The sequence below is a fragment of the Lynx rufus genome, unplaced genomic scaffold (assembly GCF_022079265.1).
Source record: "Lynx rufus isolate CCGP_SWC_20201006 ecotype Redwood Valley unplaced genomic scaffold, mLynRuf1.p SCAF_16, whole genome shotgun sequence".
NCBI classification, from domain to species: Eukaryota; Metazoa; Chordata; class Mammalia; order Carnivora; family Felidae; genus Lynx; species Lynx rufus.
Genome location: NW_025814830.1, coordinates 52935579 through 52956043, shown reverse-complemented (window position 1 = coordinate 52956043; position 20465 = coordinate 52935579). Strand labels below are relative to the sequence as shown.

Below are 20465 nucleotides of genomic sequence, written 5' to 3'. Positions count from 1 at the left end.
GAGAAGAGAGAAGCAGAGAGGGAGAGAGAGAATCTCAAGCAGGTTCCATACGCAGCACAGAGCCCGACAGGCAGCTCGCTCTCATGACAGTGAGATCATGACCTGAACTGAAATCAAGAGTCGGACACTTAACTGACCCAGGTGCCCCTTCAAAACATCTGTATTTTTTAAAATATTTATTTATTTTTGAAGGAGAGAGAGAAAGAGCATGAGCCGGAGAAGAGTCGAGAGAGGAGACACAGAATCTGAAGCAGGCTCCAGGCTCCGGGCTGTTAGCACAGAGCCCGACGCAGGGCTCGAACTCACAAACTGTGAGATCACGACCTGAGCTGAAGTCAGACGCTCAACCGACTGAGCCACCCAGGGCCCCCAATCCATATTTTTAATGAAGATGTTAGGATGTTTTGTGCCACAGTGAATTCTATACACATAACTACTGCTTTTCCCTGATACTTCAGATTAAAAGACTAATCTTTGTGGATGGTAATCCGAGCAAAGTTCTTCCAGACCAACCCTCAAATCTACAATGACTTGAGAGTGTGTATTTAACACCCAAAAAAAACTCCACCTGTGTGAAAGCACTGGGGAACTCCCAAGGCAGTCAAAATTGAGAGTCCAGGATCGTGCAGAGAGGGAAGCGAGCTCAGTGAGGGGAGGCCAATATCCTATCAGCTTTTCCCCTGAAGGCCTTTTCTAAATTGTAATGGCACAGGGACACGAGGCTAGGGATCTGAGGAAGAAGAGCCTCTGTAAACATACCAGACTTGCAGTCAGGACCCCAGAAGACCAAGAAGAAATCAGGAAGTAGATTAGCCCTCATAAAAGACTGAAACTCCCCAATAAACCAACTCAATCCCAGACTTATTTAAAGTTATCTTTTTCTACTCTTACTGGTTTCAGAAAGTAAAAGTAAATCCTTTCTGTAGAATACATCAGCCAGAGTCCAAAATTGCCTTTAAAAAATTGTCACATGCGTTATTCAGAGTTAAAAAAAAATTCTAGGCAGGCCAAGGGACCATAACACATGACCAAAAAAGCAAGTGAAAAATACTGAAAATAGAAATAGATTTAGAAGGAATCTAGATACTGGAGTTAACAGACATTGAATTTAAAGTAACTCTGTATTATATATTTAAAAAATAGATAAAATGCAAAACTGAAGCAGAGAATTTTAATCTACAAAATAAATTCATGGAAATTATATCTAAAGTACCATAATTGGGGGTGCCTGGGTGGCTCAGTCAGTTAAGCGTCCAACTCTGGATTTCAGCTCAGGTCATGATCTCACAGTTTGTGAGTTCGAGCCCCGTGTTGCCTCTATGCTGACAGCACAGAGCCTTCTTGGGATTCTCTCCCTCTCTCTCTTTGCTCCTCCCCTACTTGTACTCTTTCTCTCTGTCAAAAAATAAGCAAATAAACTTAAAAAAATAAAGTACAATAAATGGAATTAAGAACTTAATAGATGGATATAAAAGATTAGACATAGCAGAAGAGAGAATTTGTGAACTGGAAAAGAATGAGGGAAAACAGAAGCATAGAAAGTTAATATATATGTATAGTTAGAGTCTAAGAAAAAGAGAAAATGGGTCAAAAGAAATATTTGAAGAGTTATGAACAAGGAACAAGTATGATAAAAACAAATTAAATGATACCTCATTATGCCATGATAAAACTGTGGAAAAGTAAAAGCAAAGAAATGTTATTAAAAGCAACCAGAGGAAGGGCCACATTTCTGTCAATGGAGAGGAAAGGAATACTGACAGCTGACCTTTCAACAAATGTTAACTGACATGTTAATGAAGTCAATGAAATGACACCTTGAAAGTGTTGCACGAAAATAACTATCAACTGAGATTCTGTGCCCAGTGAAAATATACATCAGAAATTCAGGCAAGAAAGATGATAATAATAAATGAGAGAATTTATCACCATCATACCTGCACTATTTTTATTTTATTTTTTTAATTTATTTATTTTTTAAATATATGAAATTTATTGTCAAATTGGTTTCCATAAAAATATGGAACGCTTCACGAATTTGCGTGTCATCCTTGTGCAGGGGCCATGCTAATCTTCTCTGTATCGTTCCAATTTTAGTATATGTGCTGCCGAAGCGAGCACACCTGCACTATTTTTAGAATACAAAGGAATCCTTTAATCAGAAGGAAAATTATCCCATGTGGAAGCAAAGAAACATGAAGGAATAGGTAATAATATAAAGGGTGAATAAATGCTTATTAAATAAAATAATATTTTTGTAAAATGTAAAACATGTAGTATTAAAACAGGACAACAATATCTTAAAATATAGGAGTGGGGTAAAGGGAATTTACTTGCCCTAAAGTCCTTGAAGAATCCATAAGTGGTAAAAATGCTAATTCACATTAGACTCTGTAAGTCGAGGGTGTATATTTCAACTTCTCAGAAACTAGTACAAGAATATGAAAATTAAGTGTAATAAATAATTTATAGAATATTAAATGACAAAAATAATGGATTAATTAATAAAGAGGTGAGAAATGAGAGAAAAATAACTATAGGAAGGTACTCAGACAGAAAATAAGTATTAGAATTGGTAGATTTAAGCTCAAATATATGGTCTTTGCATTGCATGTAAATGGAAAAACTTATCCAGGTAAAAAGACTGGGATTACCAGAAGTGAAAAAAAAATCAAAACCCAAATATACATCGCTTATAAGAAACACACTTTAACATGAGATTAGAGAAAATTTGAGAGAAGAAAGGATGGAAAAAAACATAGCATGATGACACTAACCTTAAGAAGGCTACAGTAGTTATTTTACTACCAGAGGAGGTAAATGTTAAAGCAAAAAGCATTTCCAGAGGTAGAGAGTAAGTTTTGTAATAATAAAAGACCAAAACATCAGGAAGATATAACAATTTTAAATTTGTATGTGCTTAATAACACAGCTTCAAATACTCAAAGAAAAATTTGATGCAACTAACAGGAGAAATAGATATATCTACAATAACAGATATTGTATCTACTCTTTCAGGAACTTACAGAATAAAAAGATGAACAGACAACATATATAGAAGATTTGAACAAAAATAACTGTAAACAACTAATAACTCAAACAACTGTAGATTTCACATTGTTTTCAAGTGCACATGGGCCGTTTATCAAATCTGATCACATGCTGGGTTGCAAAACAAGTCTCACTAAATAGCAAAGGACTATAATCATATCAGTGTGTTTTCCCACCAGAGTGGAATTAAGCTAGATGTCAATAAAAGGAAATAACAAGGAAACTTCCAAGTATGTGGGATTAAGCAATATACGTTTAGGCAGGTGACTGAGAAGGGTTTTAGGAAGTTTCTGAGTTGCTAATCATGCTCTATTTCTTGATACGGGTTTCGTGTTTGACTTGTAACGAACGAAATCACTCAGTATTTGTGTACTTCTTTGTACAAAAGTTACATGCTTTTTAAAAAAGAAGTCCGTAAAATTGATTAAGCTGTATTAATAGTAATTTATTTATTTATTTTTGATTTTTTTTTCTTATTACATTTCTTTATTTTTGAGAGGCAGAGAGAGACAGAGCACGAGTGGGGGAGGGGCAGAGAGAGAGGGAGACACAGAATCTGAAGCAGGCTCCAGGCTCTGAGCTGTCAGTACAGAGCCTGACGTGGGGCTCGAATTCACCAACCGTGAGATCATGACCTGAGCCGAAGTCAGATGCTTAACCGACTGAGCCACCCAGGCGCCCCTATTTATTTTTTTAAAAACTTTATTTATTTTTGAGAGAGAGACAGAGAGAGTGAGCTGGGGAAGGGCAGAGAGAGAGAGAGAGAGAGAGAGGCAGAGAGAGAATCCCAAGCAGGCTCCACACTGTCAGCATGGAACCCGATGTGGGGCTTGAACTCACGAACTGCAAGATCATGACCTCCACCGAAACCAAGAGTTAGATGCTTAACCCACTGAGCCACCCAAGCACCCCTTAATTGCAATTTAGAAAGACATTTTGGAATGTTTCAATAAAACAGGTAAGCAATTATAGTCTCCCAATTTGGAACAATATTATAGGTAACTTCTTTTTCTTTCTAACTATTAGGGAATTGAGAGAAAATTCAGATAAAAATTTAGTGTATTGTACATGAATGTGCATAGCAGCATTATTCACAATAGCCAAAAAAATTGAAACAGCCCAAATGTCCATCAGTGGATGAATGGATAAACAAAATGTTGTAAATTCATAGAATGGAGTATTATTCAGCCATAAAAAGGAACGAAGTCCTGATACATGCTACAACACAGAGGAAGCTTGAAAACATGGTGAGTCAATGAAGCAAGTCACAAAAGGGTACATACTGCATGGCTTCATTTATACGAAATTTCCAGTATGAGTGAGTCCATAGCAATACAAGGAAGATTTGTAGTTGTTAGCGGTCGTGGGGATATGGGGATGGGGAGTGACTGCTAACGGGCATGGGGTTTCTTTGGGGTGATGGAATGTTCTAGAATTAGTGGTGATGGCTGCAAAACTTTGTGAGTCTCCTAAAAGCCAATGATTATACATTTTAAGAGGGTGAGCTTTACAGTATGGACTTCTATCTCAAAAAAGGTATTAAAAATACTTAATGGAATGTGAAGCAGGAGTGGCAAAGGAATGAAATAAATAGATGTGATCCTGACATCATTCTGCATCAGACAGTTGATTAAGAGGAAAAAGTACACTTCCAACCCAAGAAATAAAGTAGCTACTTGATTGTTTGAGAAACCAATGAACGAAGAGGAGGGAATCACCCAGGGAGCACCTGGGTGAAGACTTAAATGTCTTGTGATTTGGACTGCCATGTCAACGTCAATAAAGATAACATATAATTCTTTTTAAAATATTTTTAAAAGTTTATTTATTTATTTTGAGAGACAGCACAAGCAGGGGAGGGGCGGAGAGAAAGGGAGAGGGAGAGAGGGAGAGAGGGAGAGAGGGAGAGAGAGAGAGAGAGAGAGAGAGAGAGAGAGAATCCCAAATAGGATCCGCACCGTCAGCATGGTGTCTGCCTCGGGGTTTGAACTCACGAACCTTGAGATCACGACCTGAGCTGAAATCAAGTGTCCAAAGCTTAACTGACTGAGCCACCCAGGTGCCCTAGAATTGGCTTTCTAAAAAAACCTTTAAAGTATTTCCTCTCTCAGTAACAATCTCTATATTGTCCAAGACTGGAACATGCCACCTACAGATGGAGTTATTTCTTGGGCTCCTTTACAGATAAGGAAGGCTAAGGACATACAAGCCCAAGTTGCTTTCTGGGGGAGATTTTTACTTAGGTAGCAAGTCCTTCTTAGCCCTTCTCACTTCCCGTTTCTTTCTTCCTGGTATGTGGACATGATGGCTGGTGCTGCAGTGACCCTATTGTATTGTGAGGCAGGCTTGGAGAAGGTAGAGAAGAAAGATAAGAGGAATCCGGAAACTGGTGATGCCACGGTGTCACCACATTGGCCTGGGACTACTGCCAGTGCAGAGCCCGACAGGGGGCTCGAACTCATGGACTGGCATGACCCGAGCTGAAATCAAGAGGTGGCTGCTTAATTGACAGAGCCACCCAGGCGCCCCAACCTTTTACATTTTAGAAACATCGTCGCCACGATATCATCCTCTTGCCCACCACCATTTCCTTCCTCACGGCTTTTATCCCAGCACTGTCCTCACCACCACCGCCTTGTTACCACTCTTCTCATCGCCGACGCTCTAGAGAACTGTGGGTGGCCCGCACTATCTCAATGCTCTCCATCACGGGCTCACATAACAGTCACAAGAACCTACTGAGATAGGCTCCGCCGTCCGCCCCAGCAACAGGTGAAGAAACGAGAACACAGGTGGTTGACAGATTTGTATCCACGGCCGGACTTGAATCCAGTTCTGGTTCCAGAACCACCTCTTCCCCTCTGTGTTATACGGTCTCCAGCAACACATTAGCAGATTTGACTGTGAATTTCATTTGTCCAACATTGGACAAAGGCTCCTGTGGGACATCTGATGTCCCAGAGGGAGAGTTTCATGTACCCGCTGGCTACCGGTCCCTCTCACTTCATCCCTTTTATTTTTGTATGAGTTGAGACATCACCTTCGCCCTGTGGGCATCTCAAGCTTATTGTCCAATGTCCGTTGAAAGAGAAGTTCTGTGCTTTTGCCGACATCCACAGGTGAATCCATTTTCCATGAGGCTACTCAGGGTCTCTTACTCGACTTAAGAATGACGTTCAGGTTTTCCTTGAATTCAGCGGTATCGACAACAATGCACATCTCTCACTCAAGGCATTTAGTTTGTGACGGGTGTTACGTTCAGGGTTACACTGAGATAACTAATTAGTCTCACATGCCTGGCAACATTGATAGACCTTCTTACTTTAGACTGGGATTATCCAATTGTTATTTTCATTCCTGTGTCTACTGAATATTAAAACATGCCTTTAGGACTTTTTTGGAAATAGAAATTCTGCAGATAAACCAGTATCCCCAGTGAATATTCCATGGGACACCAGCTCAGTGAGACATAATGAGGTCACCCAGGAACAGTTATTCCTGGGGCCAGAAAGGTCTGGAAAACCCTACAGACTCTACTCCTCTTAGAGAAACACAAAGCATTTTAAAGGTACCTCAAAGTACTGCAGTAAAAGAAATCCTTCTTTCTCTTCAACTCCGTGTTTCCCACATCTAGTTCACCCCGAAGTCTTCCCCTGCCCCACAATGGTGGAACCTGTGAAACCAGTTTTTTGGGGGGGATACCAGTTTGGGCACCCCGGGAATAGTGAGCAATCTGTTTGAGCAGTCATAGGCACATGTCATGGAAAGCGGTAGAATGAAGCCACATTAGCTGCTTTGGCCACTGGCATGTTGAGGTTGGATTCCTGAGCGGCCAGACCCCCCCACTGGGAGAAGGGGAGATTTCCACCCTGAACCAGTGATGTGTGTCTGGGGACAGGGGGCTGGGGAGCCGGAGCGCCCCCTCTTCTGAGCCATCTGGGGTGGCCCTGGGACTCTGGACAGAGGGGTGAGTTAACCGCAAATCCAGACATGGGCCTTTTTTCTGAATGGCAGGGAGGGAGGAAACATCAACCACACATCAGGGAGCAGTTGTATGACTCACTGGGAGCTATTTTGCATCCCATTTCTGTCACTTCCTCTGCCCATGACCTTGGAGCAGTTATCTAGACTCTATGAGCTGAAAGGAAGCTCTCTTACTGGCAAAAAGTGGTTAATGAAACCAACCTCACGCAGTCCAACGAGGCAATGGATGAAGGTTGGAGGGCCCCATTGCCAATGGCAAGGGCTGTCTTTACCGATTCGATGCTCTGGGTCAGCAAGTGGGGGGTCGAATCTTTGGCTCTGACCCTGACCCCCAAAGGAGCCGTGACATTTGCCCATTTCCGTCAAAGCCATGGTGCAAATAACTTCCTAGTTTGGATACAAATTCGGCAACCGAATGCGATTCTGTGTCCTCAGCCTGCCCCCAAACACTGCTTCGCTGGAATAAAGGGGGACCGGCAGCCATGATCCATAATCATAAAAGCACAAGGAGTGAGAGTAAATAGTGACTCTCCTGGACAAGCTAACTCGGCTGTTATTTATAAGCTCCTGGGCCACCTCGTTATTGCCAAGAAAATCTGCTCTACCTTATTGCTGCTGTTCCGTCTGGCCTCTCAATCTGTACTTGCTGAAAAAAAAAAACTTATTGTTATGCTAAAATCACAACGGGCCTCTCCTAACTCAGCGCTAAATAACACCGATAAAACCACGAAGATGGCGCTTTGGCATTAGAAGCTCTTTTCTTGCAGACTTTAACAAGATTCAGTGCCTCCCTTCTCACAAAGCGCTTCTCAGCATCACACGCGCACAGAAGATACAAATAGGAGAAAACGTCCCGGCGAAACGGCACCCCCTCTCCCACAAAGCAGCGTTTCGATTTTGCCAACTGGAAGCCAGCCCGGGGGGCTGCAGGTGGTGCATGGGATTAACCCGGATCGGCGACCATGGCCGCGACCTGCAGGGGTGCTGGGGCCGCAGACGCTTACCTCTTTCTTGGTGAACTTTGGGGGGTGATCGTTCTTGTCATCGATCATGATGGTGGCTGTGGCCGTGCCTGTTAATCCGACGTCCAGTCCGGCCATGTCTTGAGCCTCGATGATCAATTCATACTTGGGGTTTTCCAGAGTCTATAGAGGAAAAGCACAGACAAGATGTCGTGAGGTTGGGGCTGCCCCGTGTCCTTCCTCGGCCTCCCCCTTACACCCACAGATCTCACCCATTCGTATAACCATACCTTTGGAACCTCTCTAATACGAGACAGTCCCGATTCACAGACTGGACATGGTCGTGGGGGTGGAATCTATGTTCTGTCCTTATCTAAAGGGACGTTTGATACATTCCACACTGTTTCACTTCTGGGCTTTGGGTATGCAATGCACGTTTGATGTTTACACCTGTGTATCTAATTTCATCGTGGCCTCATCCAGCTGATCTGGAAAGGAGGCTAAGTTTGATGAGGGGACTCGGGCTAAGACAGAGGCCCTCGGAACTCAGAGTGACTGAACGACCTGATAGCCAGGCATTGGGTACTGGGTTTTGTACTTAATCTTTCCAGCAAGTGTGTTAAGGCGCATTTAAGGTTCCCATTTTACAGGTGAAAAAAAATCCCAACTGAGTTGAGTCACTTGCACCGCCTTTCTTTTGTGTCATTTGTAGGCATTTTTGTCTTTCACGCTCGGTTAAGTTTGGAAAATGCATTTTAATCCATGATCTGATAAATGCAACACAAGCAATATTGTACCATAGCCTCCCTTAATGCACATAAGCTTTCATTTGAATATTGGACGGCTTTCCTGCTACCATGTTTAAACAGAACAGCTAACCAAGTGGCCCTGACCCCAAGATGAGGGGGGCAGTGGTTGGGAAACGCCAGTCCCTGCCTTTAAATTGCCTCTGGGATGGATTTGCTTGCCTGGGTCAAGAGCACCCCATTTTTCTGGTAAGGCAGCACCCCACATTTCCTCAGCGGACCTACCCATCACTTCTTCTTTGCCCATGTGGTTGGGGTTGGGTTGCCTTTCCCCACCGTCCACCTGGCCAACTTTTGGGATGAGCCCGGACTGGAACTAGCAACCAAGCGTATGCCACCCCAAGGGCACACGGTGACTCGTCCGAGCTCAGGACCTGTGTTTGACATTTGGGAGACAGAAGCTCTGTGTCTCTGTGGTAATGAGTCTGGAAGCCTTTAGCCTGGGAGCTAGACGAGCTACCTCAGGATCACAGCTGGGTGGGGTGGGGAAGTCCATCTGAGAAAGAAGCCAAGCTACTGATAGAACCAGACTTGAACCCTGGAAGAAAAGAAATGTTTCCCAGTGATTGTATTAGATCACTTCATCGTGGCAGGCCCGGAGCCAGTCTTGCCTGTGGACTTTTTAGCTAATTACGGCATTAATTTTCCTTATTTGCTTAAACCATTTTGGAGTGTTTGCTTAATTACTCACAGAGTTCAAGTTACATCAGCGTCAATAACAAAAACAAAAGGTCCTGCCAGGCGTCAATAGTCCTGTCGGTACAATGGCTGCAAAGGCAATTGCTTATACGAACTAAGAATTAAGAAACACCGTGGGAAGCAAAAACCAAAAACACAGCAGGGATCTAGAATTCCCTTCTAAAGCCAGAAGTTTACAATGTGTATTTTAATAACTCAATGCTAGCTGTCCCCAAAACTTCCCAGTATTTTTAAAAGGCACTGGCTCCCTAGGGCATCTTTAATTGGTTGTTTCTTAACTAAGAGCCTCTGAGCTACTAACTTAAGGAGTAGGAGTTCTGTTGTATGGTTTGGAAAGCTCAAAATTCTTAGATTTGGGAGAACGAGTGGGGTGCTAATACACTCCTTGGACAGGATTATTCACAATGTTCCCCTCCGCCCACCCATCTTTACTGAAATACGGTTGACATATAACATTGTGTAAGTTGGAGGTATACTTATGATGATTTGATACATGTGTATATTGTGAAATGAGCTCCAGGAGAGTGGAAGTCCTCACAGTTCTCTAACTGCTGAGTGCACACAGACTTTGACACCAAATCCAGATCGAGGGGATTCTGGTTGTGCCCAGATCAGTTCCGTCTCCGCTCCAGCTGGAAGCTGGAAAATCGTCAGCTTCATGTAAGTGACTTTCTCCTTATCATCACCCACAAGTTGGACTGGGCTTACTATTTGCCCTAAGTTCTGCAGCTTGGACCATATGAAGCCAATCAATTGGGCCATTTTCAAAATCTTTCCTGAGCGTCTCTGGGCAAACAGTAGCCACTCGCCGGGTCTAATTACTTGTATAACATTTTTACTTTTCTAATAAAATGTTGCATGATTTTGGAAGCACTGCGCCATAAAAATAAGAAATTTGAGTATTTTTGAATATTGACGAGATTGTGGCAAACTTAGTCCTTTTCCCCACATAATATCACTTACCAGTATCATTCCTTGACATCATTTTAAGGGCTGCATAAAACATAGTGATATGCATAATATATAATTTACTTCATCATCTTCTATCATTAGGACTTTAGGTTATTTCTAGTCTGTAAACATTTCTGACAATTTCAAATTACACTGCAATGAACACGTTTGTTAAAAATATTTTTTTCAGGGGCGCCTGGGTGGCGCAGTCGGTTAAGCGTCCGACTTCAGCCAGGTCACGATCTCGCGGTCCGTGAGTTCGAGCCCCGCGTCGGGCTCTGGGCTGATGGCTCAGAGCCTGGAGCCTGTTTCTGATTCTGTGTCTCCCTCTCTCTCTGCCCCTCCCCCATTCATGCTCTGTCTCTCTCTGTCCCAAAAATAAATAAACGTTGAAAAAAAAATTTAAAAAATAAAAAAAAATATTTTTTTCAGTTTTATTTATTTATTTTGAGAGAGAGAGAGAGAGAGAGAGAGAGAGAGAGAACATGAACAGGGGAGGGGCAGAGAGAGGGAGAGAAAGAATCCCAAGCAGGCTCTGCACTTTACACCTGTGCACAGAGCCCAATGCTGGGCTTTAACTCACGAACTGTGAGATCATGACCTGAGCCAAACTCAAGAGTTGGACACTCAGGTGCTGCTGAAAATCTACGTATAACTTTTGACTCCCCAGAAGTGAACTGCTAAGAGCCTCCTGTTGACTGCAAGCCTTGCTGATAACATAATAAGGTAACGCAGGTTTTGTACGTTAGATACATATTATACACTGTATTCTTACAAGAAAGCCAGCTAGACAAAAGAAAATCATAAGGAAGAGAAAACGCATGTAGAGAATTGTATTGTACTGAATGAGAGAAATCCACATATTATCCACACAGTGCAGACCGGTGTTGTTCACGGGGCACCTGTATTCGTAATTCACTGCTGCTTGCCTAGAAGATCTAATCAGTTTTCCTCTCAGTGCTACCAAAACATGTGTGATCCCGGGCATGGTTCGTCCCTGAACAACAGCTGATTTTGCTGCTTGAAGCAAAGTGGGGGCCGAGCGTGGTTCTGTGATGGCTACTATGTAACAGGGCTGTGAATTCCTCACAGCGTTGCCGGCTCCAACATCCGGCGTGGGTTACTACGGACACGCACAACAATGGTAGCGGCTGCGAGCTGCTTTGGCTTCCCAGTGTCCACTTCCTCTTACCCTCGGACCTATGCTGTGATTCCTCTTGGGGGCGTGCCCCCTTCCTCACTCTCCGCACAGGTGGAGTTCAGGTAGGGCTGACTCTAGCCGTGATCGAGGGATGGTCGCGTGGCTCGGGCCTGGACAATCGGGGGGCCTCCCGCTCCCATGATCTTGCGATGCGCGCATAACCCAAGTTAGGCCACTAGGATTGAAACGCAATTGTAGCACCTACTTCCTTTAGCGCTCTGAGGTAAAAGAAGTTCTCTTTCTGTTTACTGGGAGGGGGTGGGACATAAATCTGTTGCAACCACACAGAGAAAGTCAGCCCGAGGGAGAAGATACCACGGAGCTGAGATACCACAGAGATGGAGTTTCTTCAGCCTTGCTCGAGTCATTTAATAATCATCCTTGAAGCCAGAATTTTCCCCTCATATTTTGTGAGTTCTATGAGCTAATAAATTTCTCCTTTCCCTAAGACATCTAAATTAAATGTTCCATGAGTAGCAACAAGGGAGTTTTGACTAATACTGCAACTAACACTGTGATCAATTATCTGGTTATTTGCAAGAAAGTGTGAGAGCTATTGTATCATGCTAGGGGATCACAATAGACTGTTCATAACAGCCCTGCAATCATTTCTTGAATACGTTGTTTTTCCTTTTAACATTTTTCCCTCCACAGAAACTTTTTTTTTTGGACCAGAGACAGTTATTCTAATCTTTTCCTTCATTAGTCTTTGTGTCCATTTAACTGGAAGTTATTAAACATCTAGTCTAAATGTTGTGCTGGGGAGGGGTGGCTGGGTGACTCAGTTGGTTGAGCGTCCGACTTCGGCTCAGGTCATGATCTCATGGTTTGTGAGTTCGAGCCCTGCGTGGGCTCGGAGCCTGGAGCCTGCTTCGGATTCTGTGACTCCCTCTCTCTCTCTGCCCCTCCCCCGTTCATGCTCTGTCTCTGTCTCAAAAATAAATAAACATTAAAAAAATTTTAAATATTGTGCTGGGGATACAGGGATGGGAAAATAGAGTCCCTTTCTTCAAGGAGCTGAGAGAAGTTCAGGGTCAAGGGCAGGTATACTTCTAGAGAAGTTCAAGGTCAAGGGCAGGCATAGTTCTAGAGAAGTTCAGGGTCAAGGGCAGGTATAGTTCTAGAGAAGTTCAGGGTCAAGGGCAGGCATATTCTGTAGAACTGCGAGAAAATGGAGTCAAGGCTGAGCACAGACATGTACAAATTCTCATGACAGTTCAAAGGGATGGACACACTGGCTTTAACTCTCTTGTAATCTAACAAATTTTATAAATGGTGGAAAAAAAGTGAACCAGCCAATTCCTGTCTCCTGAAGTAAATAAAAGTTTATGACTGCAATGAGAAATAGATTGACCAACCCAGTAGGAAATCAATTAGACAATTAAGGAGATAAATTGCAAGGCTTGGGATGTGATGTTCCCAAAGTCTCAATTTTCTGGCAAACTCAAGGCTACTTTTAAAACGTGTTTTTATTTTTGGAGGAATATCCAGTTACTGTAAGGAAACTGGAAACAATACAGTCGTTCCTGGAGTGGAAAGTGAGGGCTCTCCTCCACCCCTCCCCAACCCCGCCACCGAGAGGTGACTGTCATTACTGGTCTGTGGTCTCCTTCCTTTCCCCCCACATCTCACACATGCATGCGTGTGGGCACACACGCACTTTATATTCACACGTATTTTTTAAAAATTTTTTAACATTTATTTTTGAGAGAGAGAGGCAGAGTGTGAGCAGGGGAGGGGCAGAGAGAGAGAGGGAGACACAGAATCTGAAGCAGGCTCAGGTTTTGAGCCGTCAGCACAGAGCCTGACGTGGGGCTCGAACCCACGAAATGCGAGATCATGACCTGAGCTGAAGTCGGTTGCTCAACCGACAGAGCCACCCAGGCACCCCTATATGCACACATATTTAAATAAATGATACCAATGACACAGCTGTGCAAGCTGTCATGCCCTGTCACTCCCACCCTTAGTGATTATTGATCTATTCTTGTAGACAGCTACTATCATTCACGCAACCCTTCCTTACGGGATGGTCACCCATCCAGTTGTTTCCAAGTTTTCTTTAAAAAAATTTTTTTTAAGTTTATTTATTTCTTTTGAGAGAGAGAGAGAGTGAGCACAAGTGGGGGGGGGGAAGGGAAGAGAGAGTGGGAGAGGAAATCCCAAGCAGGCTCCACACTGTCAGCGCAGAGCCCGATGCAGGGCTTGAACTCACAAACCATGAGATCGTGTCCTGATCAGAAGTCAGACGCTTAACCAACTGAGTCCCCCAAGCGCCGCCCCCCCCCCGTTTTCTTCTTTAAAAGCAACTCTTAAGATAACAAGTCTACTGGGCTATCAGTATTTGGGGATGTGTTTTTTCTTCTGTGATAAACATTATTGTTTTTGCAAATGACAACATTAACAATAACGAAGCAACCTCCTTTGAAAGCGGAAAGACTGAGAAGACAGTGGCACCTGAATCCCTTGGCTCTTACACAAATAGTATCCACTCAGCTCTGACGTCCCTCCCACGCCAGCTGAGCCTTCTCCAGGAAGCCTTCCATAAATCCCTAGCTCCTGTGGTAACTCTTAAGTGAAATACACGTACGTGCGCTCATTTCTGTACTTCTCGGCCATCACTTGCCCTTGCTCCTGTGTTGGAACAGACTCCTAAGCAGCCCACAGCTGCCGCATTCGCCAGGAAGGACGGCTGATGCAGAGAAAGAGGTCCCCGTGGCCGCCTGTCAATGTTTGCCTCCTTCACTTTCCTCTCTCCACGTTACTCCCAGGCTCAGGAGAAGGATTTTGCCTTCTTGAATGTCTTGGGAGGACCCTTGCACCATGGTACTCCTCTCTGCCCATGAGGAAGGCACCCTGCCTCTGGGGGACCTTCAGCGGTCCAGCTGTTCCTTCTCTTGGTGGGTGAACTGAACACGGGGGAGGGAAGCCTCACTGTCCTCTCAAGACCAAGCTGCTGTCTCTCAGGACAAGGATCTCACCTGATGCTTGTGTTTATGTCTCCCGGCTCTTTTAGGGCTCACTGGGGACACCAGTGTGGTCAACTCCAGTAGAAAGAGCCTTTCAGGGGGCACCTGGGTAGCCCAGTCAGTCAAGCATCCAATTCTTGGTTTCAGCTCAGGTCACGATCTCATGGTCCGTGAGTCTGAGCCCCTCATCAGGCTCTGCGCTGACAGCATGGAACCTGCTTGGGATTCTCCCCCCCTCCCCACCTCTCCTCTGTTCAGGCTTTCTCTCTCTCTCTCAAAATAAACAAATAAATTTAAGAAGAAAGAAAGAAAGAGCCTTTCAGCCTGAGTTAGGCTGAAGGTGCTGCTCTACCCGGAAGGACAGGAGCTGCATTGCTGAGATCTGGGATCGTACAGCCTTCTGGCTCTGACTTCTCCCTCGATTCTGGAACACGCTCCAGGGTTTGCTCAGGAGAAGTCTTTTCGACCCCATAGCCAGCCAGCATCGGTTTCGGTGGCCTGCACCCAAAGGGACTTGTGGTAAGCCAATGCTGCCGGTTCACCAAATCCTAGTTCTTTTGATTCCAGGTGGCCAATGGAACACGGGCAGAAGTGACCCTGGTGCGGCCCCCAAACCTCCCACGTAATCCTCCACGTTTTCCGTTTCCCAGAAAGGAAGAGGCCTGGATCTCCAAAAACAAAGCACTCTTTAGCTTTTCTAGTTTCTATTTATTTATTTTTTAAGAGACAGTGCGCACATATGCAAGTGGGGGAGGGGCAGAGATGGAGGGAGGGAGAGAATACCAAGCAGAGCCCGAAGTGGGGCTCAAGCTCACGAACTGGGAGATCATGACGTGAGCCAAAGTCTGATGCTCAACGGACTCAGCCACCCAGGCTCCCCAAGCATTCTTTAGCTTTAAGGGAAGTTCACCGAGGAGCTTAGCCTACCCTGACTAATATGAAGGCTATGTTTCCTGTTTGGTTTTATTCTGAATGGCCATTTACTATCTCGCTAAGTGGATGACAAAGTTTTCAAGGGCAAGGACCATGCTTTTGACCCCACCACCTAGCTAGTACGCAGCAAACAAGGTGGGCGATTTACTTTCATTATTGTTAATGATGATATATTTCTGTTGCCCTGAACTAAATTATATCTCAAAGGTCTGAGCATATCGGTGGCATTTCCAAACCAGAGTCATTTATTCTCGGGCAATGGCTTATACTTTGGGGAGCTCTAGCTCAAGGAGATAGGATTTTATTTTGACCAAGAAATGTACTGTGTCAAAACCGGGAACATTAAATTGGCTTCTCTGATTTTATTTTCAGCTATTTGATCTGTACGACATATCTAAGAGAGTCAGTCTGCTCTCTTGGTTTGCATTCTGCAGTCCTGCACTTGTTATCTTCCCCCGGATGTCAGCTAGCTACCAGTGAATAGATATTCCCAAGAACAAAAGGAAGATGTTATGTCTACAAGAAAAAAACCTTGGGCGTATCTCCACAGACACAGGCCAGGTTCACACATCACACTGTTTTAAAAACCAAACATTTCATTTCGGAAAAAACAAGAATCAAGCCATGTCATTAAATATGGCACATAATCAATCACCAGACCTTTGATGTTTTATGGCGACATTCATACGACTATGCATTTAACGGAACATTTATCGCTAATAACAAGCATAATGGTAGCTGTGGGGGAAATCAACAGATAAAAGATACATGGAGAAAGGTTTTACCATTAACCCACAAGGCACCCTGTCATTCTCCTGCGTTGTCTTGAACACATCCCCACATTTCTCTTTACCCTTTGTCCCAACTGGATTTCTTCCCATGGCATCCCGCTTTCTCTCAATGTTGACATTTCTACCTCTCTTTCTTTTTCTTTCACTTTTATTGACTTTATGTAATGGGTAGGTAGTACGAGTCTCAAAAATCTTTCCCTTCGTCGGATGCTTGATGCCCTTGCAAAACTTTTGGTCTTTGAGCTTGAATGTGGAGCTCGACTCCATCCATAACATGACTTTCTTGTGGTAGTGCATTCTGAACTTCTTCTGAAGGAGGTGGAATCCAATCCACAGATCTGGGAAACCCAGAATCTTTGACAAAAGATACAGAGCACTTTCGTGCATGGCCCAACTGTGCCAAGAGCTCGCTCTCAGCTCACTCACGGTCATGGTCCAGGGAAAGCTTTGGACAAAAGCCACGAGCTGGCGAGTGGATGCAGCGCCACAGTGCCCCTCGCGGTCGGGCCGCCATCTTGGGAGTTTCCACCACTCTCCACTCTCATTCCTGCTCACTGGCCACTGCTCACCCTTCACTGCACTGAAACGCCAAGAAGGCAGGGACCTGACTGCCAAGCACTTAGGAATTGACCGCACCAGTTAGCAGCTGAGCAATCCGGTCGAGTGTCTCAACTTGCTTTTGCTCAATTTCCTCACCTGTAAAATGGGGAGAATGATACCACTTCCAGAGTGTTAACATACAGTGCCAAGCACAGAGGCTGGCATAAAGTGCTCACCAGATGGCTGCCGTTACCACGCAGCAGAATCTTCTGGAGAGTGTTTTAAAGGGATGGCAAGAAACGGAGTGCGGCCTCCGGGAATAGTCAAAAAGTATTGGATGCTGCTGAGAACCACTGCACAAGCCTGGAAATGGATCCTTCCCAGTCACACCTTCTTATGGTGCTGCAGACTCGGGGCAAACGTGCGGATTGCAGCTTTGTGAGAACCCCCCAGGTAGAGGACACAGCTGAGACATGTCCAGACTCCCGAGCACAGACATCATGAGATAATAAATATCTGTGATTGGAAGTCATTACGTTTTGGGGTAATTTGTTATGCAACAATAAATAACGAATCCAGTTTCCCCCCAGCACTTAATCACAGTCTGTCATATTCTTGTTTATTGATTGATTGTTTATTGGCTGTCTTAATTCTGCCCGTTTGAGCTCCAGGAGGTCAGGGACCCTGTCTTGTTGAGAGCTTTATCTCCCAGGTCCTAATTCAGTGCCTGGCACATCAGAGTTACACAATAATTAGTCAGTTATGGATATGTTTTACCAAAATAATGAATTACACAGAGTGGTATGTCTGTAATGCTTAGCAACAGGGTCTCCTGATTTGTAATGTTGTTCAACTTTGGTGGCTTAAATACTCCTCCTGTGGCTGATTTCGAGCTACCGACATGATGTGGTTGATCGCATAGATGGAAAGTGATCCCCCTTACCCTTGGTTTTGATTTTTGTAGTTTCTGTTACCCGTGGTCAACCTTGGTCTGGAATCGAATGCTTCTCCTTCTGACATGGTGTCAGAAGGCCAACAGCAGCCTGACGTCACATCAGATGCCCCTGTCATTCACTTCACTACAGCCCATCATGTGGGCATTTTATCATCTCAGGTCACCACAAGGAGAGTGGTGGTCACAATAAGATATTTTGGGGTAGAGGGAGCACATTCACATGACTTCCAGTGTATTTATTGTTTTAATGGTTCTGTTTTATTATTGTTGTTGATCTCTTCCTGTGCCTAATTTATAGGTTAAACTTTATCACAGGTATGGACAGGAAAGCACATAATCTACGTAGGATTCAGCACCATCTGTGGCTTGAGGCATCCACTAGGAGACTTGGAACATCTCCCAGCAGGTAAGGAGAGACTACTGTGGACACAATCGGTTATTCTGAGCCAGTGAGAGTAGGCTCTAGCTTATCAATGGGCTACAGAGTCAAGGAAATCTGTCAGCAGTCTTTTTCAATAAATCCCTTAGTTGTCTAACATTGGGGCACTTGGGTGGCTCAGCTGGTTAAGCGTCTGACTTCGGCTCAGGTCATGATCTCACGGTTCGTGGGTTCGAGCCCCACGTCGGGCTCTGTGCTGACAGCTCAGAGCCTGGAGCCTGCTTCGGATTCTGTGTCTCCCTCTCTCTCTGCCCCTCCCCTGTTCATGCTCTGTCTCTCTCTGTCTCTCTCTCTCTCAAAAACAAGTTGAAATAAATTTTAAAAAGATCTTCAAAAAAATACCTTTGTTGTCTAACATGGAAGGTATTGTTAACGAGAAATATTAACATGAGATTGACAGCAAAGATATAATGTGATTCATTTATTTATTTATTCATCAACTTGTCCCAAGCTGAGCATTGCAAGACTCCTAACAATATGGCACCTGATCAGGGACCACACATTCTTCTCCAGGTTAGCTGCACCTGGCACCTGGTCTATAAATATTGCAAACAGATTGGTGAAAACATTATCTGAAGCAGAACGAGTTGCTGTCTGTCTGGAGTTTGATTTATCCACTCTGGCCACATAACACGGGGGATAGGCAGTCCATAAATCCAACAGGAACCACATACATTTCCTCGTAAATTGTGCCTTCTTCCCACCGCAGACGCTGAGTGCCTTTCTTCCATCTTCCCACAGAGAGCGTGAGTCCATTTGACTTGTGTTCGTCCTTAGGCCTCCGTTCACCTTGCTCCTCGGTGCTAATGCGAACATTCATGTTCTTGGCTGTCACCTGCTGTGTTTTTATTCCCGGCTGGGGTCTTCTGGGTAAGGAGAAGGCCGAGCCCATTTCCCCAGATTTACTGGCTGCCGACAAAGCTGGCAGGGTGGGGAAGCAACAAGGGAAATAAACACTGCCTCTTAGAAATATGTAGTTGGAATGACGTAAGTGATAGATTTCAGGTGGAGGGACACCAAAATCAAATAAAACATATCCAGGAGCAGTGTATGTTTTCCGATGTTACTGATGAGTTACAGTAAATAAACCGCCAACAGCACTCATTGCATACTTGGAAAAATCACCCTCTTTAGACCCAAGATGGTAAACGTGTGACATTCAGGTTGATGCCACTGAAACATTCATACAATGTCTTACTAGGTTCAGGTAACTCTGCTCGGATGTGATGTTTTAGCATTTATATTCTAGATAAATAAACAAGAATCAAGGTACGATGAGATAAATATTATCCTAAGCGTGCCAGTGAAAATCTACGAGAAGGGGGTTGGAACACGGGGTGTCAGGAAGGCCATATGGGGGTTATTTCATTTACCAAACATTTATTGAGCACTTACTATGCATGAGACTTTGTGCTAGATAGCAGTGATAAGGAAAGGTAGCCATGTGGAGTTCAAAATAATCCCCAGAGGGGCACCTGGGTAGCTTAGTCGGTTAGGTGTCTGACTCTCGATCTGAGCTTGGGTCATGATCTCACGGTTCATGAGTCTGAGCCCTGCGTCCGGCTCTGTGCTGACAGCTTGGAGCCTGGAGCCTGTTTTGGATTCTGTGTCTCCCTCTCTTTCTCTGCTCCTCCCCTGCTTATTCTCTCTCTCTCAAAATAAATAAAGTTAAAAAAAAAAGGGAAATAATCCCCACTTAATTTCAGTAGGGTAAGGTGGGAGTAAGAAGAATGCTGTGGCATCACACAGAAGAGGCCACTTGACCCGGACATGGGGTGGGGGGCGTTAAGGACACATTCCTGCGAAAAAGAATATCCTACTACAGGATCAGAGATGGGGTCTTGATGTGGAAGTGAATTTCTATGAGAGAAGATGGGAGGCTATTAATCCTAAATGCTATTAAATTCCATCATTCAATAACAACTGAAGACTGATTGTGATTCAGGTCAGGACACTGTGGGAACAAGAAATATAAAATATAATCCCCACCTTCAAAGAACTCAGAGCCTGGCTGCATATAAAACACATACAAGCGACTCCACAAGGCACTAGGTGGTACGTGTGGAATGTGTGGTCAGTGGGTCTGGGTGTGACAGGTGCAGCTAGGGGTGGGGGCTATGGTGGCTTCTCGGTGGCTTGGGGTAAATGCAGGCTGGAGCTGAGTTTCTGAGGATGAGTATGATG

General features: G+C 44.3%; 1 protein-coding gene and 1 non-coding gene across 2 annotated transcripts in view; both read right to left on the bottom strand.

The window, feature by feature from the left end:
• CDH13 (cadherin 13) overlaps positions 1 to 20465 on the bottom strand; it is a 1019316-nt gene that overhangs the window by 127559 nt on the left and 871292 nt on the right. The window contains exon 9 of the mRNA XM_047077419.1: positions 8040 to 8180. Coding sequence (XP_046933375.1) covers positions 8040 to 8180 — 141 coding nt within the window. The remainder of the gene's footprint in view (positions 1 to 8039; positions 8181 to 20465) is intronic.
• On the bottom strand, positions 2015 to 2121 carry LOC124511974 (U6 spliceosomal RNA). The gene has a single exon (XR_006962011.1). It is a non-coding gene; the product is annotated as a U6 spliceosomal RNA (small nuclear RNA).